The sequence below is a fragment of the Crotalus tigris genome, unplaced genomic scaffold (assembly GCF_016545835.1).
Source record: "Crotalus tigris isolate CLP2741 ecotype Arizona unplaced genomic scaffold, ASM1654583v1 scf7180000024302.2721777, whole genome shotgun sequence".
Taxonomy (NCBI): Eukaryota; Metazoa; Chordata; class Lepidosauria; order Squamata; family Viperidae; genus Crotalus; species Crotalus tigris.
In genome coordinates, this window is record NW_024100474.1 from 2,040,077 (window position 1) to 2,063,449 (window position 23,373).

General features: G+C 36.9%; 1 protein-coding gene across 5 annotated transcripts in view; it reads right to left on the reverse strand.

Annotated features, from left to right (window-relative positions):
* Nucleotides 1-1,494: 1,494 nt before the first annotated feature.
* Nucleotides 1,495-23,373, reverse strand: part of KLHDC3 (kelch domain containing 3) — a 64,418-nt gene continuing 42,539 nt past the window's right edge. For all 5 annotated transcript variants that reach the window (XM_039324501.1, XM_039324502.1, XM_039324503.1 and 2 more), the window contains exons 9-11: nucleotides 4,507-4,580; nucleotides 4,290-4,368; nucleotides 1,495-2,755 (exon numbers count right to left, since the gene is read on the reverse strand). In XM_039324501.1, coding sequence (XP_039180435.1) covers nucleotides 2,689-2,755; nucleotides 4,290-4,368; nucleotides 4,507-4,580 — 220 coding nt within the window. In that variant the 3' untranslated portion in view covers nucleotides 1,495-2,688. The remainder of the gene's footprint in view (nucleotides 2,756-4,289; nucleotides 4,369-4,506; nucleotides 4,581-23,373) is intronic.

Sequence of the window (23,373 nt, forward strand, 5' to 3'; positions counted from 1 at the left end):
TTTTGGCATTGCACCCAAGGTGCCTTTTTTATTATTATTATTATTATTATTATTATTATTATTATTATTATTATTATTATTATTATTATTATTATTATTATCATCATCATCATCATCATCATCATCATCATCATCAAACATAAATAAAAAGCACCCAGTTTGTTTCCTATAATAAAAATATTATCATCCTAACTCAACTGTCCGACTGTTGGGCAAATACAAAAACTCTTTTTGGCTCAGAAAAGACTATTAAGAGCATCTCAAGGTTGTCTTGCAGACCAGGTTTGGGAGTCTCCGTATACTAAATCATATTTTTTTCCCTACTAGTTAAATCTGAAAGGAACAGTTGATAATACTTCTTAAGAATTGTGTGAGACAGCTGATGATTAATCCAGGAAAAAAAAATCAGCCTACAAACATTCTGCTTTTGTTTAACCAAGGCCATTCAAAAATAAAATGTATATGGTAAAAGAAAACTAAAAAAAATGAAACGGGGTATCTAGATCAGTCCTTCTTTATCATGTTGTAATAAACATTGTCTAGTTCTGACATAAATTTAGTGGTAGTTGGACAAATGAGCTGCATTATGTTTTAAGATAATATATACATTATCCTGAAGTGCCTAGCTCTATGACAGTTTATTCTTTTATCAGGTGATAAACGTATACTTTTTATAGAAGTAAAAACTGAGGAAGAAGTTCCATGTGCAGAAATGTTGTACTGGCCTCATTCATATTCATGTTTAATGTAATATACATGCATTTGTAAGAAATCTAATCTATGCATATGTGTTTATATGTTTACTACACTGCCTATATTAATTTTTATTTTTCTTATACTATAAGGCCAACTTTTTCATACAACACAACACACACTGTTATTTTGGGGAAATTGGATGAAATTAAACTTGTGGTAAATAACCTTCCCCCAAAAGATTAATATAAATACTGTCCTGTTTTGATACCAGGTTAAATAATCTCATGGAGCAATTGAACTAGGCAATTTTAAGGCACTTGATTACTCTAACTCAGTGGTGGCGAACCTATGGCACGTGTGCCAGAGACAGCACTCGGAGCCCTCTCTGTGGGCACACGTGCCGTTGCCCCAGCCTTGCCTCGTCCCGTGACCCCCTCCTCACCAGCTGCCCCCCTGGAGGACAGTTGCCCCCGAGCGTGGCCCACACAGAGCAGTGCAGCCAAGGACATGGCAGCCAGGCAGCGTAGACAAGATTCTGCCCTCACACCCCATTGCGCACAGTTGATGCTGCGAGGCATGGGCAGAGAGCATGACCTCAATGGTGCTGCTGGGCTGCCTGGGCGATCTGCGGCAGGCCCTGGAGGTGGTAAGTGGCCCTGCAGGCAAGTGGAGTGGGGGCAGAGCAGGGGGTGGAGCAGGGGCAGGGCCAGTTTTGGGGCACTCGGTCTCTAAAAGGTTCGCCATCACTGCCCTAACTGGTTAAAAGCTTTGTTTAATAAGAGTAATGAAGAAACTCAATTTTAATAAATATGCAGCATTTATATAGCACTTTTGAATATTCAAAACATTTCACTTATCGTATATTGTAATTGTTACAATATTCCCATATCGCAAGAAAGTGTTACTCCTCTATTTCTGATGTGAGGCTGAAACCAAGTGTGGCTTGCCCGGCAATGTTTAGCAAGTCCATGGCCACAGCAAGACTTGAACTGATAACACTCCAGTCACCTCCTTAGCTACTAATGTATACATTTTTTTCCAATTAGAGTCTTAATTTGTGGACTGCAGACTTTAAATCCTCATACCCTCTGCATTAGTCCACCACTTGTCCTCTAGCCATATAAAGAACTGACACCGTTTGCCTTTCCCTACCCTGGTATTTATAAATTCAGAGCTTTTGCTTATACATATCAAACTGGGTGATAGCATTTCAGATCTTGTGATGAATACTCCCATAACAGACAGGAAAAAAAAATGATTCAGTCTTACAGGATATTGGATGCCACTCCTTGCTTGGTCAGACAGTCATCATCTTACTTTCTTTCACTGAAGACTCTGATCTGTACCAGTGCAAAGGTGGCAAGTGCTTAAGTATCATATGGAGATCGTCCAGGTGCCCATTGAAGAAAACAAGCTGGTCAAACTCCAAAATGTATAAGACTAGGCAATTTTTTCTGTGCTCAGGGAAGCAAAGAAAATGGCTTAAGATAGGGTACCAGTTCAGTTCTTACATTAATACTGAGAGCTAGGCGCTCAAAACTGCTGAGACATAGAGAAGCTGAATTCTGATGAGTCCTTGCTTTGTTCACCTTTGATTCTGTAGCGCATATGAAACATATGCTGTTCTTGTAACAATCCTGAGATTTATATTTCTTTTGGCTCTAATAAATGATACTATACCAGTAGATAGCTGTCAGATGTAACCTTCAGCTATGAGAGCAAAAACACACCTGGCGTCCTTTTCTGTAGTATGCATTATCTGATTCTGCATGCATGCTACCTTAAAATCAAGGTTTTGGCAAAGTTATAGCTGCAACTAGTGTGGCATTGGGATAGGAAAAAAGAACCCTCCCAACATTGGTCAGTAAAGAGATGTTTGTGTTGAAATAGTGCTCCTTTTTTGAATAAGCTGAACTTTCATGCACAGGGAGGAAGACAGAAGGTGACATTTGCAAGGTAAGGATTGAAGGCAGTTAGGAGCACGATACCAAATTATCCATGGGAAGAAAGAATTGGACGGCTAATGTTGCTGTTAGTTGTCATTGCTGAAAGCTCCCATCTGAAAAGACAACAGATCAGATTTATTTTATTTCATTTATATAAGATTAGTAGAGCCCCATCCCACCCCATCTTCTGCAGCATTTATCTGGGTGTTCATGAGCAATAACAAAGCAATAAAAACCAAATAAAAAAGTCATTCCTGATGCCTTCAAGCACAACACATTCCCACATACTGTATTCAGAAAAAAAGCTAGAAATTTACTGGGCTCCAATTTCATACTATCTAAAGGCTGGTGGGAAAAGCCAGAACTTGATGACTTTTTTGAGGATCAAAAAAGTAGAGGTTTGCCTGATTTCAGAGGAAAGGGTATTCCAAAGGGCAGAGCCATTACTAAGCATATTACCTAGGTTCTATTAGATGGCAGCATTTAAGGGAAAGGACCTGAGTGAGCTACTCTATCAAACTTAGTGGAATGTGCAGATACCCTCCGGAAGAGACAGTCCCTCAATTAACCTGCTCCTGTATCATTCAGGATTTTAAAGGTGATTAGACAACCGATGTCCAACTGGATTATCTTTCAGAGATATTTCTTTATCCAGATTTTTCGATGTCTTCAACAATAACAGAGCTTCTAGAATACTGCCTTCCCTGGAAAAACAGATACATTCAGAGATGTATCCGCCTTGAAAATAGCTCACGTTGACTGTACAGCCCAGTCAAATATCAGCACAGGGTATGTTTTATATCATTTTATGTTATATCATACACTGTTTTATGATGTTTATGTCATAAAATGTTTTATAAAATTTATCAAATTTCAATTCCCTAGGAGTTATAGATCTTGGATTTTGCACACATTCTGTAAGCTAGCTCATGTGAGATATTCAGTACCTTAGATTGTATCTGGAAAAAAACTGGAAACCAAACACAGCTCCCACAGCACCACTGTTACATGGGCAAACCATGGAGCGCTCAAAACTGGATCAGTTATAATTTCTGGATGGTCTTTAAGGGCAACTCCATATACAGCATTTGCAGACCATTAGCCAGGACTACAGAGTGAATGCCATGAACAAGTTTTCCCAATCCAGAAATAGGTGCAATAGGCTCACAAGCTGAATCTGTGCATAGCCCTAGCCATGGCTATCAAGAAGGAGCCATGATTTAGATACAAGCATAATACAGTAGAGCAACAGGCAAGATTTTCCAACTATCACTGAATAATGGAGAAATGATAACACTAAAAACATCCATGCTCACTGCACCCAGACCTGCTATGAACCATGATGGCAAAATAGTGATGAGATGTGTCAAGATGCAAACCATTGTTGGAAGTAAGTATGTAAGCTATGGATTTTTTCTCATAAAACCACAATGAAAGCCAGTTGCTCCCCTCTTCCATAAATGTCTGTGGGCAGAGTGCATAAGTTGCAGAGTATATGCCTTATATGTGAAGTCTCAAATTTGATCTGTCAGAACATCTGTAGAGTTTCTTTCAGTGAGCACACACTATGTTAGGGCAGCTACTTAAACTGTTATGGCTTTGTGAGCAGAGATACTGAATGTATTTCCATAAGGTCAAATATTTTACCTTATATCATGAGGGAGACAAGACTGGTCCAGATTGTACTGGATCACTGCCAGTTTACACAGCGTTTTTAAGCTGGGACCTGAAAAAAGAGTAATACATAGTACATGATATCCAATAATGAAAAACTAAATCATCTACAACATTGAATCGGACATTTTTTTAAAACAAGAGATTTGAACAAGGTAAAGTAATTGATAATGAGAAAATATTCACATACTGAAGTCTAAGATGTACAAATCTGAGTGATCCATTAGGTCAAATTCATCTCCCATGCCTTCTTCTGGAGATGGGCTGTAGAAATAAAAAAAGAATCTTATCAATCACTGAAAAGGTTTTGTGAATTGGAACATAAAAAGTAAAAATCTATTTCAAGCCAGTGCTTTTATTAGGACAAATAGAGTCTTTAAATAATTGCAAGATTCTGAATTCCCAAGGAGTCATTATCATAACTGTTAAAAATCCAAAGAAAAACAAAGGTGGAACAGGAAAATTACTGATCAAACCACATCAAGTCACAGTATCAAATGTGGTACTGGAGAATTTCCAAACATAGAAAATCAATTTTGGACAGAATTTACTTGGGGTTTATATCCTATCTTATCCCTCAAAAATTTTTTATAACAGTTCTTTGGTATAATTATAGCTTGCAGACACTTGGGAGTTCTATATGTTTATAGTAACAGAGTTCTAAAGTTTGATAATAACAGTTTTATTTATGGAACTCTGAAATCAACTAAACCTGATTGAAATCAAATTATTTGACAAAACTGGCTTGTAAAATTAATTACAGAGAATAGAAAATTCCCCAAGGGAAGAATGGGAGAAGATGCTCTAATTTCTGTTTTCCCAAGGGATCAATAGGCAAGAATAAATGCAGGAGTGAATTAAGGATTTAACTTTCAGCACATTTAGACAATGGGTTAAAAATATCCTATATGTGAAATAGCTACTGGGGTCTTTGCTACTTGCTTTTAGTTACCCACATAATATTGCCTTCCTTGCATTTCCTGCTTCTTCTGCAGGTCTGGCATTTGTGCCGCATGCTCCCCCTCCCCAAATACAGTGGATATTGAGGCTGCACAGCTGCACAATCCTGGGGGAAAAGGGAGTTGCTTCAAAATATTGCAGACAGATGGTACGTTGTCCTTCTGCATACTCTGAAGTACCTTTTGAAGACTGAATCTGAAGCACTGCATGGCCCAAGTATATATTACACTTTACTCTCTGCCATGTGCCTACCATCTGCCATGTCCCATACTGAACAACAGCATTTTGGAAAGCTAACAATATGGTGTTCCCTCACGTACAGACAGATCTTTCCTTGAAAAGCCTTTGTCCATAGCCTTTGTTCACACCATTTATATGTGAACTTTCCACTGATATCTATTTTATTTTAGCTTTAGAGATAGATTTGAATTCTTCTGTTCTTTGTTAATATTACTACACTTAATAGTAATATCAAGGTGAAAGATTTGTCTTAATTATCCAATTTAAAATGATTATGTAATAGTTTTTCATAAGTTTCTAAATGGACACAAAAGAACGCCCAGAATAAGCAAGGGCAAAGGATCCAGCAACCATAGTTTAAGAGAGAAGAAGCATAAGCATGTCAGAAAAAGGAAATATATAGCTTGATCTGTTTATAGAATCACTTACACTTCTGTTACTTTGATTTTTCCAGCGTCTCTGCTACCCTAGCAAACAAACAAAGCTTTCGTCACTGCCCCCACAACAGGCAGGACCGGATGTTCTGGCACCATCTGGAGATTTCATTATCACAGAAGGTCGCAGAGACTCCTAGCAGACTACCAACTTGGGGGTGGGGGTGGGGAATATTAGATTACTCCCAGGCATCAGGAATATCTACTTTCTTCTCTGAAGTTGAAATAATTCATTCATAAATAAGAACATTGTTTCTTTAAAAAAATTCAAATAAGATCTAAAGCAAGAGTCTTTAATATGCAAGGCACTCTTTTTAAATATATATATATTTTTAAGAGTTAAGTAATTAAGAAAACAGGATTGCAGGCAAAGAAAGCAGTTAAAATGTTTTTTCTTGTTGCCTTGCACTAAGCTCAAGGTACAGAAACAGCCAGACTGAATTAAATTATAGTTAATCAACTTTTAGGCTTTTAGGAAAAATACACATTTGATATTAAGTTACTATATGGAAATGTATTTTGTGAAACTCTCCTTTGAAGCATTAGTATTTGGCATTTCTTATGCTATATGTACCAGATGTGAAAGGCTATCAACTTTGGAAAGGGATTAAACCTTCAGTCTTGAAAGAGGCTGTGGTAAGTCCTCATTCCTTAAGATCCTCTCTCTGGATCCAGTTGAGTTTAGTAAATATCACTCCATCTCCAACCTTCTCTAAAATGTTACTGAGCATGTGGTAGGGATTCAGTCACAAAATACCCTACAAAGTAGATTATCTAGACAAAGGTTCAGTCTAGTTTCAGGCCTGGGCATAGGCCCAAGATTGGGTTGCTCTACTTAGTAATCTTTGCTAGGGATAGAATACCTCTCCTGCTTAGCAGCCTTTGATATCATTGGCCATGGTATCTTTTTAGATTGCCTGCAGGAAATTTATAGATCAAAAGCACTGTTTTAGAGTGCTTCTGCTCCTTTCTCAATATGTGATTCTAGCTGAGTGATGCTGTTTTATGTGATGCCATAGGGATTGGTGTCATCTGTTTTCTGATAATTATACATTATCACTCCTGGCCTGATAAAGATAGTAATGAAGATGAACTTGAAGAGATATGCAAGCTCCACTGCCAAAGTGACAAGGGGTAAAACATTTTGGAAGCAACTCAGACAGTTCCCTAATTCACTGAACTATAAGAGGGCAAAGTACAGCACAATAAGACTTGCAAAATTTTGTTATTTATTTATTTCTATCTATCCCGCCTTTATTATTTTTACAAATACCTCAAGGCAACTAACATATCTGATGCATCGTATTCCTCCATTTTCCCCAACACAACTACAAACCTGTGAGGTGGGTTGGGCTGAGAAGTGTAACTAGTCCAAAGTCACCCAGCTGGCTTTCATGACTAAGGCAGGATTTGAAGCTAGGGTCTCCGGCTTTCTAGCCTGCTACCTTACCACTAGACCAAACTGATTCTGTCTCAATAAAAGTGGTTTTAATGTTCCCGTGGAGTTGATTGCTTGGACTGGTCTACCTAGAGAAGCTGACACATAGCTAGATTGTGCTGTGAGTTTGGATAAATGAAAACTATAAGTAGCCTTTTATAACCTTCAGAGTAACAACAGTAATTACCTAGTGTATAATGTGATTTGCTTACTAGACAACCCATTACCCCTTGGGTCATCCTTTCAGAGATATTTCCTTACCAGTTTCCTCAAAGCTTTCAACAATAGCAGAAGTCCTAATGTACTACCTTTAGATGTATCTGCCTATATAGCAGAGTCAAACATCAGTGCAGGAAATATTTTATGACACTCTGAATTATGTCGAACTATTATAATGTTTATTACATAAACTGTTTTATATAATTTGCCAAATTTCAATCCCAAAGGAGTCCTAGGTCCTGAATGTTGGAGGCATTCTGTAAATTTGCCCATTTGAGGTACATAGGTTCAAAAGGGTTTGTCCCGTAGTACACTGTTTCACTCTGTTAAAGATGGGAGGAATCAAGAGTTTTAGTAGTATACAGTTAGATCCTCCTAGGGTTTCTGGTTAAGAGGTCTAACTAAAATAGCACCCAATGACTAGATTTGGCTCCTAAACAATTTTATTTTGTATCTGGCATACACAATTTTTTTAAAAATATATTTTATTAGATTTTATATGGGTAAGGAAAAGGTGGAGTCGGTGCGGGTACAGGGAAGTTGGGATAAAGGGGACAGGGTGTGGATAACTACAGTAAATATGTAATTCAACGAACAAGCTGTCGTCCGGGTCTTCATATTGAGTATTATTGTTTACATAATACTAGACATTTATAAGAATAAATCGGTATGGTTACAACTGACATTTGGCAAAACACTAATATTCCTTGAAATAATTAACATAGTTGATAGCATAACAACTATTTCCAATCATCAAGCTTAATACTTAATATAATAAAGCTCTAAAATCTCTTCTTATTCTAACGTGTTTCAACCCACTGATAAAATTTTCCCCAGGTTTTATAGAAGATTGAATCTTCTTTCTCCTTCATCTCTAACGTTAATCTGTCCATTTCTGCACAATCTAGGATTTTCCAAATTATAATCTGGTCTGATGGTAGGTTTTCATTTTTCCAAAATTGGGCGAATACTATTCTTGCAGCTGTCAATACATGTAATATTAAATAATCATTTTCTTTGGCATACACAATTTTAATCAAGGCACAGTGAAAAAGTTTTCCTTGCTTTCATGAAAATAAAATGCTTTCATGCTCTGTATAATGTTGAGCAAAAGTGAGCAAATTTACACTTTCATGTTACATCTCAAAAGTATAAGAACATAAAAACAATGGCTAAGATAGATGGATGGGATCATGAGTATCATTGGAATGTCCCTGCAGTAACTGTGGATTGTTACCCAGGTCAGGTTGAGATTGAAAATATTGGTCCACAAAGAAATTGAATCAGTCTGACTCAATAGCACCTAAGATCCTCATCATGCCAAAGCAAACATACTTTGATTTATTAAAATTATTATTATTAAAATTTATTGGCTGCCCAACTTCAATGTATTTGTTTAAATGTTTAAATAAAATTTAAAAACAGATCAATAAAAATACAATTGACAATATAAGATGGCACCAACCTTTCTAAAATTTTGCACACATGTCAAATTTTGAGAAAGTGTTGTAGGAACTGATCACTAAATATTAGCTGTGAAAGTGGCATATTTCAAAATAGTTTCTAAATAAAAAATACGATGAAAGCACAAGATCTTGTATATTCGTGCAAAGAAGACAGAAACCTCTTAATCCAGTACTACTGATGCCATCAAATAGGTGAATGAAACTTAAAACAACACTATACCTCACACAGAGGGATCACTTTATTGCTGCCATTTTTTCCTAACATATGGTTAAAACAATCGTTTTGTTTGGTCCTATCTAGAGCCATGCTCTGCTGCATAGCTGTTTAGTTTCTGTTCTCCCTCTTCCCATGCTGTTGTCCTCCTTCCACCTCAATGTAATTTTATATTTCATAAACTAGTATCTGAAGTGAAGATTTATTTTTTTATAATTTTAGCATTCAATAAAAAGGGATTGATAGTATGTATAAAAGACCTCATGAAGAATATCTCCTCTGAAGAACAGAGAAAGGGTAAACAACCTTCCATAACAATTTCTTTAATTAATTAGTTCATACTCTTTTAGAAGGACAGTATATAAATTGTTGGTAGTATATGTATACTTATAGGCATTACATTTAGGAACTTGAAACAACCCTGGATCATATTGATCTAAACTATTTTATGTTTATTGCACCTTCTGACTTCTTTCTAGATCTAGAAGATTGAATTCTGCCACTCAGCATACCATTGTTCCAGATAAAAATGTCGAATAAAGTGTCTTTACAGAATAGGAATTTATTGTACTTATTATTTTCAGATAATCACGCCATATATCACTGGATCTAATAGTGTATATAGTATTTAACATGTCACTAGTAGTCTTTAACATCAAACAATGAACTACATATTTTTACTCTTTAGTTTCTTATTTTTAGCAACTTTTAAATACAAAACAGCATTCTGATACCCGATAAATTATAATTTTAGCTTGTTCAGCAAACAACAACTCCTTTAGACTACTTAATGAATATTTTCACATAAATCCAGTAACATTAGAAAAAAGATTCACATTTTCAGTTCTCCAGAGGCCCTTGGAATCAGTCTCAGAAGAAATAGATCCTGCTACCATTCAATCACCAACTCTTAATTAAATCAAGACAGGATTCAAGGCAGAAAAAAGAAAGACAACACAGGCCCAGGATGAATGGAAAAGAAAGCAATGAGGTGAATCACAGGAGAAGCTTAAATAATTAGCAAAATAGGAGTAAAAGTAAAGGCAATAAAAAGTAAACACTTTTACATAAAATCTTCTAACAACTATTAAGCAACATGACTTGAATTAAATTAGTGTGATTAAACAAGAATTTGAAGAAAAGGGGTTACGGAACTGTCAATTGTAGAAACAGTTTGCCTGCACTGATCTTAGCATAGCTTGGCAAATGATGTTTTGGACCAAAAATGATATTATAGATTCTTTAAGCAATTTAGAAACTGCACTGCAGACTGAAAGTTAACATTTAAATTTAAGGTAGATAAAGGTTTACTTTAATAGCAGAGCTACTCAGTTTTAGGTCTTGGATAAAAGATATCCATTGGTGAAAATTCTCATTGTTTCACCAGAAAATAAAAGCACAGAAGTTTTAAATCATTCCTACCATGAAAAGCAAAAACATAGTACTGTAATAATAACAACATATTTCCATTTTCCATATAGTTTCAGCTTTGACAAAGTTGATATTTCTTGCAAAGGTCTGTCCTTTACTTGTGCACAAAAAAACCCTTTGCAAAGGCTATCACAATTGTGAAGATTTCTAGGCCCAATAATGTAAATTTGTAACCAACAATCAGGAAACCATAATTGATTTCCTGTCTTTGTTAGAGGAAAAAAGGCAATTTGTAGCATAGAGGTAATCCTCCAGTTATGATCACAACTGAGACCAAAATTTTGGTTGCCAAACATAGCTGTTATAAAACAAGTCACGCCCAATTTTATGACCTTTTGCCATGGTTATTAAGCGAATCACTGCAGTTAAGAGAATCATGGGGGTGGATCTGGCTTCCTCCATTGATTTTGCTTGCCAGAAGACAGCTAGGAATGTCACAAATGGTGATCAAATGAATCCAGGATGCTGCAACCATTGTAAATATATTCTGGTAGCCAAATGCCCAAATTTTGATCACCTAATTGTGGGGATGCTGTGATACTCATATGTGTGAGGAATGGTTGTAAATCACTTTTTTCAGTGCATTGTAACATTGAACAGTCAATAAATAAATAATTGTAAGTCAAATATTACCTGTATTACAGAACAATAACAACAATAACAATAATATCATCATCACCACCACCACCAATAATAATAATAATCTGGTCCAACCCCCTGCTCAGGCAGGAAACCCCATACCATTTCAGACAAATGGCTGTTCGATCTCTTCTTAAAAACTTCCAGTGTTGGAGCATTCACAGCTTCTGGAGGCAGGTTGTTCCACTGGTTAATTGTTCTAACTGTCAGGAAGTTTCTCCTTAGTTCTAGGTTGCTTCTCTCTTTGATTAGTTTCCACCCGTTGCTTCTTGTCCTTCCTTCAGGTGCTTTGAAGAATAGCTTGACTCCCTCTTCTTTGTGGCAACCCCTGAGATATTGGAACACTGCTATCATGTCCCACCTCGTCCTTCTCTTTGTTAAACTAGACATACCCAATTCCAGCAACCGTTGCTTATATGTTTTAGTCTCCACTCCCCTGATCATCTTTGTTGCTCTTCTCTGTACTCTTTCTAGAGTCCCATCATCTTTTTTACATTGTGGTGACCAAAACTGGATGCAGTATTCCAAGTGTGGCCTTACCAAGGCATTGTAGAGTGGTATTAATATTTCATGTGATCTTGATTCTATCCCTCTAATGCAGCCTAGCACTGTGTTGCTTTTTTGGCAGCTGCAGCACACTGCTGGCTCATATTTAAGTGATTGTCCACGAGGACGCCAAGATCCCTCTCATAGTTGCTGCTATTGAGCAAGGTACCACCTATACTATACCTGAGCATTTGGTTTTTCTTGCCTCAGTGTAGAACCTTACTTTTTTCACCACTGAATTTCATTTTGTTAGATAGCACTCAATGTTCACGTCTGTCAAGATCCTTCGGTATTTTAAGCCTATCATCTGGAGTGTTGGCTATTCCTGTCAACTTAGTGTCATCTGCAAATTTGATGGGTTCCCCATCTATCCCCTATCCAAATCACTGATGAAGATGTTGAAGAGCACTGGGCCTAGAACAGAGCCCTGGGGCAACCCACTACACACTTCCCTCCATGTAGATGCAGTTCCATTGAGGACAACACGCTGAGTACAGGCGGTCAGCCAGCTATTAATTCACCTGGCGGTGATGCTGTCTAACTTACATTTTTCTATCTTATCAAGTAGTAGGTTGTGGTCTACTTTATTAAATGCCTTACTGAAGTCCAAGTAAATTATATCCACAGCACTCCTTTGGTCCACTAATTTTGTCACCTGGTCAAAGAATGCAGTAAGATTTGTCTGGCATGATTTGTTTTTGACAAACCCATGTTGGCTTTTGGTAATGACTTTGTTTGCCTCTAGGTGTTCGCTGATTCTTTGCTTGATTATCTTTTGCAGAATCTTCCCAGGTAGTAAGGTCAGGCTGATAGGTCTGTAGTTTCCTGGATCCATTTTTGCCCCATGTTTTCAGGACCAAGAGATATTAGGGTTCAAGGCCAAATTGACTGCTGAAGAGCAAGACCAAGCTTTCTGGGTGAAAGGCCCTCAGGGAGGACTATTTTAGGGCAGCTGCCTCCAGCGTTTCCATCTTGGAGGCCCGGCATGGCACAGGACTGGTGTGTGAGTGGCAGGAGCACACAGGTATGCACATCTCCATGTGGGTGAGCGGTGTGTGTGTGCCCTCCACTCGCATGAATGGAGCTTCGCGTGGGAGCAGAGGGTGCTTGCACTTGCAAGCAAAGCTCTACTTGCATGAGAGAGGGTACTTGAGTGGAGGGCACTTGTGTGAGTGAAGCTTTGTGCACAAGCGCAAGTGGCCTCCAGTCATATGAGCAGAGCTTCATGCACATGCGCTTGCACATTTTGAGCTTCATGCACATGTGCTTGTCCATTTTTCCCACAGTCCGGTTTCAAACAGGACGTGGCCCAGTAGTGGACCACGGCCCAAGAGTTTGGGGCCCTGTTTTAAGACAACTATTTTTTATCAGCCATACATTGAGGCAAGCTTCACATTGTTTGTTCTGAGTAATAGTTTGTAAGACTATGAGCAAGAGAAAGCAGCGAAGTATTTTACAGCCAGTAAATACAAGAATGCAACATTAATTGGAATTCAGGTTTTGTTTGTTGAACTCAATCACATTTAGAATTTATTCTGGAAGAATTTGATAAACATGTCCTCTAATAAAACTCTAATTTACCAACACCATGTACATACCTCAGATGTTTTTGCTGTTTAATATTCTGTATACTGTGAAATTGATATCTTAAAAATGAAATTCCCACTATCTCTATGAAAACTTATTTTCTGTTTAAGAAGTGAATGCACAATCCATTTCATAGGGATACAGTACACCTTTACAGTGTTACTGAGTTTTTTCTTTCACTGGCAAATGGAAAGATGAGAGATAAATATGATTAACTTTTCTAATTTTTTCCAGCTAGAAATTCAACCATGGCAAGGCTTCAATAAAAGTTTCTATACAAATATAAACGTATTTTTGAAGACTCATGGAAGTTATATTTAATTATGGGGTCTACAAGAGAAAAAGGGCTCAGATTTTTAATAACTTTTTACTTTATGGATAACATGATATACATTTCAGTTTTAAGCAGACTTTGAAATTATGAGTTCTTTTTTTTGTTTTATGTTTCATTACAACCATGGGTATATTAATCAGAGCAAGGTACAGAACGGGGAGTTGTGAAGTCATTTATTGCACCAAAGGGGTCTATACTGGACATATATTTATGTATCTATATCTGGAATCATTCTGGATCTGACAAAACTTTCAAAGTGACTACCAGAGCCACACGGAGACTCAATAAAAGTGTTCAATTAATTAATATTAATAATGGCTATTAATCACTGATTTTAACAATGGAAGCCACAGCACTTTCTTTAAATCAATTTTCTTGCCCTGATTGAATATTTTGACAAGGAGATATACAATACTGGTAGATCCTACTGTACTCTGGATCTGTCATTGTGCTAATCCAATAAAAACATTGCAAAGTATTTCTCCCACCCTGGGATGAAGATGATAAATTCTTAAAACCATGTCTCATTTTTATTCCACTATTATTTCTTTTAAACATATTTTAATGTCTTTATTCTGCCTTAAAATCTCTATGTTCTATTTGATTTACTCTAGCTGAATAAAAGAGATATGTGGCGTATAGAGCTGTAAACTATATGTGAAATGCAGGTGAAGAGAAATAAGGATTTCTTTAAGTCTGAATGACAATGAGAGGTCCCTTCCCTTTTTCAGGCTACTGTTCCATTTTATAAGCGAACGAAGAGTAGCTGGACGTAACTTTTCCATCAGTATTTTAATCCTTACACTATGCTGAGGTTTTATCTATTGCTTTGCTCTTGCCCCTCACTTCCTGGTGACCTGTCACTTTCAGGACAATACAATACACAGGAACCTCTTCTTTTACAACAACTTCCTGGAAAACATCTTATCAGTCTAGCCAGCTCCAGAGCCTACTTGATAGCTATTCAGAGGAAGTGAGTCCAGCTCTCCTACCCCCTTCTTCTAAGCCACTTATCCGTCACTGCACAATAAACAGTCCTATCAAATCAACAAATGATATGGAAAATTGCAGCACACAATGAAAAATAGTAAAAAATGTATGCATTAATATTCAGAGAAACAATAGTGGTAATCAAAATAAACACTTCAAATTAGTATTCTAATAATCCTTCTCTTTGATATAGTATTTTATCTGTTCACTTTTTATAGTTATCTTGTTTTCCATTTCTTTGTTTTTTATAATTATTGTCACTATTATTAAATAACGATCATTACTTTGTTAGGAAGCTGAAATACAGATTTGAAAGTCTACTCTTCTTGTTTATAACAATAATATACAAACCTTAATTATCTAATTCATGGAGTGATTGTTTATGAATAATCATATGAAGCAAGATATATTTTAAAGAAAGATATATTTACTATAACTGCACTTTACATTTGATTAGCCTTTACTACAATGAAGGTACTTCTCAAGACTACATGTAAATTAATATAACTGATACAATTAGATATTGCATTTATTACATAGATCTACTTTTCAGAAGCATTTCCTTTATGTGACATTTTTTCAACGTTTACAGATTTGCAGCAGCTCTTCTCCAATTTAATATACTATTGTTAATTAATAATACAGTAGTATTAATTACAGTAAGCCATATACATAAATGTTAATTAGTGTGCATGAGCAAGGCATACTAAGAGCTAATCCAGTCATATATAGAAAACTGTGCTTCAGGAATAGATATGTGACTAGATAACCTTCCTAGTCTTTCTGATCTTATGATTTAATAAGATCTAAATAATATGAACTATCAATTTTAAAAGAATCATTATCAATGGATCATTTCATCAAATAAGATATTCGCCTTCCAACCCTGGATAGTAGAGTGTGCCACAGAAGAAGGAAGCAGCCCAGGGCAATTAAGAATAAATTAAGATAAAGAAAATTAGTTGACTAATTTTAAGTATCTGGCAATCAGTTTTTATGAAAATCTTGGACTTAGTAATAATAAATATTTGTATTAATAATACTGAGGGTTGTAGCTGAGTCCCATGATTCCAGTTAGATAACTGGGTAAGTGTGTAGTAGCAACATACTTCTACTTAAAAACCAACACACACACAAGCTTTATCACATTCACTCTATATCTATTCTCTTGTAGAAGGGTCTTCAGACAGTACTATATCAAAATTGCCCAAATCTACTTGTTTAGTGCCAGAAATCCTGCATCTCAGATGGTCCCTGTTTCCTCCTTGTGATTGCAGTTATTTTTTTGTAAACTAGATAACAGGTTAATAAGACAAGTTATAGACTGTGTTTAGATGATCATTCAAAACTTTATAAACCACAGGCAAACTCAGTTCTATTTCACCATTTCTCCCACTATATACCCAATGAGTTGTGAAGGCTCTGTGGATTGCTTAAAAATCAAAGTTCTCAAATATGAAATGCAACTGAAAGAAGTGTTTTTCAAAGATTCTCTCATTGAACTGCATCCAAATATTTTTAATAACATAATTAATTAATTAATTAATAACATTTATATGGCTCCTCAACCTACTCACAGTGATTCTGAGCAGTTTAAGAAATAAAAAAGGAGGAAAAAGGAATCTTTGCCTACTTTACAAGAGTGGTTTTATAAAGTTTCTTATTTGGCGGAAATGGCAAAGATTTCGGCTTTCTTAAAGGAGCAATCTCAAGAGAAATTTTTTGTTGTATGGGAAAAATGGACAAATTTTATACAATATAATTTGGATATGGAAAAATATCATTTAGCTTTTTCATAACTTGTATAGATTGTTTTTTTTCTTTTCCCGTCTTTTGTTTTCTCCCTTCTTTTTTTCTTTTATTTTTTTATCTTCCTTTCTTTTTCTTTTTCTTTTTCTTTCTCTCTCTCTTTCCTCTCTTTTTTTTCTTTTTTAAGTATTTTTCTTTTTAATGTTTATGTCACATATATCTTATTATTAATTATTTCATAAGTTGTAAAAATTTGTTTAGGTTTTTTAAAATTTTAAATAAGCCTATATTCAGTTCTGGGAAGTTCGGGGAGGGGGGAGGGAGGGGTGGGTTTGGGAGGGATTGGGTGAGGGTTGATTTGTTTTTGGTTGTTTATTTGTAAAACTTTTAAAAAATTTTCAATAAAAAAAAATAAAATAAAAATAAAAAACCCAATAAACCAACTCCTGGCAACAACAGTCAAACCAATCAGCTGATGGGCTAGACAACATTTCAAGCTCATTGGCAAAATCATTTCTTAGTACCTTAATATCTAACTTTATCTGTTCTTGAACTTTTTTTAACCTCTTATCTTATTTTTTCTTTTATATCTTTTTGGATGATTGTAAATCTGTAGGCAGAGCTCCACCCCACCACCACCCCAACTATTTGGAGGTTAGCTGTTCTGGGAAGATTTCTAGCAGAATAGAACAAAAATTAAATAAGAAAAAATGGAAAAGTAATCAGGGGTATTATTGTGTTAACTGCTATTTAGTCACACAATATAATATAGTAAGAATGAAAGACAGCATATTGAGGTTAGAATATAATAAAAGAGTGTGCAACCATACAGCATCTTTCCAATTTCATAAATCACAATCTAGAAAGCCTGAAATATTATCCCAACTGAGACTTATAGTTTGCACTAAATTAGTGGACATTTTTTTGGTTTCAATTTCTTAAAAGTTTATTAATTTAGCTTTCAGATGCTTAAGTGTTAGGCAACAAGTGTTTTTTATTTTTAATTGCTTAAAATATTTTAAAAGTTTCAGGTAAACAGATTATTTTAATTTGTTTAATTTCTAATGAACACAGCTGTCTCAGAATATAGATTTAAATGCACTAGTTAGTAACTTATGCAAGGAAGGTATTATTACACGGGTGTCAAACTCGATCGCGTCACGTGATGTATCGTGACATATCGTGACTTTTTTGCTTTTGAGAAGCTGAGGTGGGTGCAGCCTGTATGTGATGCATCCACCCCTGTATTATTGCATTTACAAATTTTCCAGTTTTAAGCAGCTGGTAACTATCTTGACCATTTCAGCTGACTTATATCTTGCTAATAAACCTTCTAACTCTAGGCTTCTATCTAGTTAGATGCTTCAATTAAATATAACTTTGGTTATGAAGTAATTATGTCTTTCAGGTAGGACTCTTTTTTATAGTTGCAGATTACAATTATTGTTATACTTATGCAGCCTAAAGTGTTTCTTGATTGTGCCTTTCTAAGTTGTTTATAACAGAGTAGATATGTATGTAATTCTAGAATCAGAAAACAGCTGTCTGTTCAATCCTCAACATTTTGTTCTTGGACAATATTGTTCCCCAGTGTTGCTTTATGGAATGCTATTCATGACTGGATGGATATGAAGAATAGTGAAAGGCACTATAAATAATATGTTGTGTTATGTTAGTTGAAAAATTGACAAATTGAAAGATAAAACTGACAAATTGAAAGATAAAAAGGACAAGTATAGAAAGTGGAAAGAGGGGAACATAACTAAGTCAGAATATCAGCAAATAGCCCGAGCCTGCAAAGATGAAGTGAAGAAAGCCAAGGCTCAAAATGAACTGAGGCTTGCGACCAAAGTCAAAAATAACAAAAAAAGCTTCTTTCAACATGTAAAAAACAAGAAAAAAGTGAAGGAAATGATTGGTCCATTAGTGGGTGGAAGTGGCAAGAAGGTGACAAGCAACAGGGAGAAAGCAGAACTATTTAACTCATTTTTTGCATCTGTCTTTACACAAAGGGAAAAAACAGACCAACCTATCAAAAATAGTGCCACAAAAAACAAAACAGAAACACAAGTTAAGATAGGCAAGAAAATCGTTAGTGAGCACCTGTCCAGCCTAGATGAGTTCAAATCGCCAGGACCAGACGGATTACACCCCAGAGTTCTCAAGGAACTGGCAGATGTGATATCGGAGCCACTGAACTATATTTTTCAAAGATCCTGGAACACAGGGGAACTACCAGAGGACTGGAAAAGAGCTGATGTAGTTCCCATCCTCAAAAAAGGAAAAAAAATGGATCCAGGAAATTACAGACCTATCAGCCTGACCTCAATACCTGGGAAGATCCTGGAAAAGATAATCAAACAACGAATCAACGAACACCTAGAGGCAAACAAAGTCATTACTAAAAGCCAACATGGGTTTGTCAAAAATAGATCATGCCAGACAAATCTTATTGCATTCTTTGACCAAGTGACAAAATTAGTGGATCAGAGGAATGCTGTGGACATAATTTACTTGGACTTCAGTAAGGCATTTGATAAAGTAGATCACAACCTACTACTTGACAAGATAGAAAAATGTGGGGTAGACAGAACCACCACCAGATGGATCCTTAGCTGGCTGACCGGCCGTACTCAGCGAGTGGTCCTCAATGGAACTGCATCTATATGGAGGGAAGTGTGTAGTAGGGTGCCCCAGGGCTCTGTTCTGGGCCCAGTACTCTTCAACATCTTCATCAACGATTTGGATGAAGGGATAGATGGGGAACTCATCAAATTTGCAGACAACACCAAGCTGGCAGGAATAGCCAACACTCCAGAAGACAGGCTTAAGATACAGAAGGATCTGGACAGACTTGAACACTTGGCACTAACTAACAAAATGAAATTCAATGGTGAAAAAAGCAAGGTTCTACATTTAGGCAAGAAAAACCAAATGCACAAGTACAGCATAGGTGGCACCTTGCTCAATAGTAGTAACTGTGAGAAGGACCTCGGAGTCCTAGTAGACAATCACCTAAATATGAGCCAGCAGTGTGCTGCAGCTGCCAAAAAGGCCAACACAGTGCTAGGCTGCATTAACAGAGGGATAGAATCAAGATCACGTGAAGTATTAATACCACTCTTCAATGCCTTGGTAAGGCCACACTTGGAATACTGCATCCAGTTTTGGTCACCACGATGTAAAAAAGATGTTGAGACTCTAGAAAGAGTACAGAGAAGAGCAACAAAGATGATTAGGGGACTGGAGGCTAAAACATATAAGGAACGGTTGCTAGAATTGGGTATGTCTAGTTTAACGAAGAGAAGGACAAGGGGGGACATGATAGCAGTATTCCAATATCTCAGGGGCTGCCATAAAGAAGAGGGAATTAAGCTATTTTCCAAAGCACCTGAAGGCAGGACAAGAAGCAACGGGTGGAAACTAATCAAGGAGAGAAGCAACCTAGAACTAAGGAGAAACTTCCTGACAGTGAGAACAATTAATCAGTGGAACAGCTTGCCTCCAGAAGCAGTAAATGCTCCAACACTGGAAGTTTTTAAGAAGAGACTGGACAGCCATTTGTCCGAAATGGTGTAGGGTTTCCTGCCCGAGCAGGGGGTTGGACTAGATGACCTCCAAGGTCCCTTCCAACTTTACTACTATTACTATTACTAGTTCCGTTTACGTTACATGTAGCATATATAATGTATGCAAAGTACTGTAGCTGTCCTGTAACAACTGCTGCTGTCCTTAATAAGCGTAGCTTCTTCTGCTTTTTGTCTTGGCACCACTATAAAAAATCTGAGGTGAGAGTGAAACTTCCGTTTGTGACCCAATGATGTTTCCTAGATTAGATAATACTGCCAGATGTAAGTGTGGAAATAACTGTTCACCTTTTCTTTAGAAAAGAATAAAAATACCTCCTCTCCTCACAAATTCTGAGAAATGAGACTAAAATCTGCAGCAGCAAACAATAAATTTTGTCAAGATCCTGCTATAATAGACTGTTAACTATTTTCTTAGGGTTTTTAAAAACCATCTATATGTATATTTGAAAAGCAGTACCTTATTCTACTACAACACATGAATAGCATATAATAAGGCTGAAATGAGTCTTGTTGATTCCATTACAGCTGGAATGAAAGCTATTCCTTAAAGTGATGGGAAATGTGCAACTTGTGTGAAAAGCCCCAGGCAGGCAGTAGCATCCACCAAAAAGGGAAAAATGTCAACACAGGAAATAGACAAGAATACAGATATCTACTGTTTATATTACATATGAGTACCCTGCAGCCCACATAGCTTTTTTAGCAATTTAACACCACCTCCCCTTTCCCACATATCTTTATCTACATTGCCCATTTGTACTTTGAAAATGGTTCTCTCTTTTTCCAGGAGTTAATGTTTTCTTCCTGCCAGGTTAGAATGAAGTAATAAGAGGTACTCTAAAGCAAGGAGTAAAAGAAAACATATGGAGGAGTGAAAAAAACAAACACTGAATTTTGCATTTTACTTTTATGAAATAAGAGATTTTTTTTCCAATTTGTGCATGTGTTCTTAAGTATGATTCAGAACACTGTGTTCATAGTGGATGGATATGGGCAACGTTACACTGGATTACAAGAAATTCTTTAGGTTTGAGATCCTAGATTATATAGAATAGCATGAATGTGTATGGCATAGAAGTGAATTCAGGCTATGCTTATGGCAAACTAGCCAAAATTTTCAAAAGTGAACTGCTGTTATTTATTAATAGGAAATGTTCCATGTGGTATAGGTATAATTAACGTGTATGAATATTAAGTACAAGTATGGGGAGGTTAAAAAATAGTAACTTTGGCTAGTTTTGGCAAGTCTGCCACTTGCATCTCTCCTTGAAATAGGAATTTCTGGCAACAGAAATTTAGACAGATATACTGCAGGTGCTACGTTGGCCAATAGTTTCTGGGGTGGATTACAAATGCTGTTTTTGGCATTTAGACCCCTTCTCCTTATTTACATATTTGCCAAATTTTTATACCGCCAATTACTCTGGCGGAGTGACTCTGGGTGGTTTACAAGTATTCCAAAATGGCTTAGAAATGAGATAGGAATGACCCATCCTGTGTATTTTTTCTGGCAGGAGATGCTGAGTGTTCTCCAGATACAAAGAGTAAGAAATGACTGGAGGATAGGGACAGAGATGTTGCTTCTCTTTGGTGAACTTTACCTTGTGGAATAGCCTTCCTCTTGAACAATGGGTTAGTGCAAATCCCTTTCCAAAGTTGCCAAGGCAAAACTTTTCTACAGGGTATTCAACAATTAGTGTTGCTTGATAGCTGCAGCAATGTACTTGCCTATTCTTTAAGAGTAAGCATACATTTTATGTTATTATTTATGGTTTTAATTATATTCTATTATTTAAATGGCTTAGTGTAAACCCATGATTGCAAGTATTGGCAATGTTCATGCACGAGTAATTATTTTTTTTTTTAAAAATGGGGATAGGAAAGAAAAAAACACTGCACCAATTTAAAGAATAGTTCACAGTACTGAACATAATTCAAAATGTTATACCTCATTTTGCAGCTAAATATTATGAAATATATCCATCTCTAAAATAGCAAAAGAAAATTTCAGAAGCTAGTAATTCAGAAAATGACAGTATATTTTTTAAATTTGATTGGGAGCTGTCCAGAGTTGGTCAGAAGATGGGCAGCTATACACATGTTTTAAATAAAATAAAATTAAAAGTTACCAGAAAATTTTAGAAAAGCAAAATAAATTTCATTTGAAAGGATCATTGTTTTTTGAAATACAAAGAAAGAAATGGGGTAAAATAATTCTGGCCCACATCCTGGGTTCTTCAATATAGCATCATTTTCATTCCATTTCCAGCACTCAATCCACCCACATCAACCTGAAATTGACGTTCTGTTAACCCCAAATTCTACAATAATATTAGAAAATTATAAGCCAATCAATTCTCTCTCTAACTGAACAACAGAAGATACGTTATAAAAAGGGCCATGTTTTCCTCTTGAAGTACCACATCTTTTAGACCAGCAGTTCTCAGACTGTGGGTCGGGACCCCATTTAGGGTCGAACGACCATTTCACGGGGGTCGCCAAACAAGACAGCCCGCCATTTTTTTCCTCTTTTCCTTAGCTGTGCTACTCCCTCTTATTCTATTGGCTTTTGAAAGCCAATAGAATAGACTCTCTTGAATAGAGTCTAATTCTATTGGCTTTCAAAAACCAATAGGAATTGTCCAGGCTGTCTCTGCCCTGCTGAGCCCGCCAAAAGTCCCATTCTGCAAACAGTGCTGCAATTGTCTGCAGCTAAGGCGAGCTTTCTGGACGTTTCCACCCCTCCCTGCTGAGCAACTACTAAATGTAAGTAAAAGAGGGCCAGGGGTGGGAGGCCGGTGGGCGTAGGGAGGGTTGCTGGCGTGCGTGGGGCCCGGCGGGTGCCTTACCTCCCTTGGGCTGGGCCAGCTGGTGGCCCAGCCAGTGGTCGGCCTGCACCGTCGCTGCTGCTTGCCAGCTACGCCTCGGCCGGTGCAGGGAGTGGCACCACACATGCGCGGCGCTCCCAGGCCGAGGCGGTTGCTGGGCGACGGCCCGCGTGCAGCCGCAGGAGAGGCAGAGCATGCGTGCCTCCTCCTGCCCCGTCCGCAGGGAAATACAGGTAGTCCTCGACTTACGACCCATGGTTGGGGTCGTGGCATTAGGAAGGTTGAGAACCAGTGCTCTAAAGGAATGCAAATGACCAGCTATCTGCAAGGAACATAAATCCTTCCATTCCCCACCAATCAGAGTTGAAGAAGCTTCTTGAATGAGAAGTGAA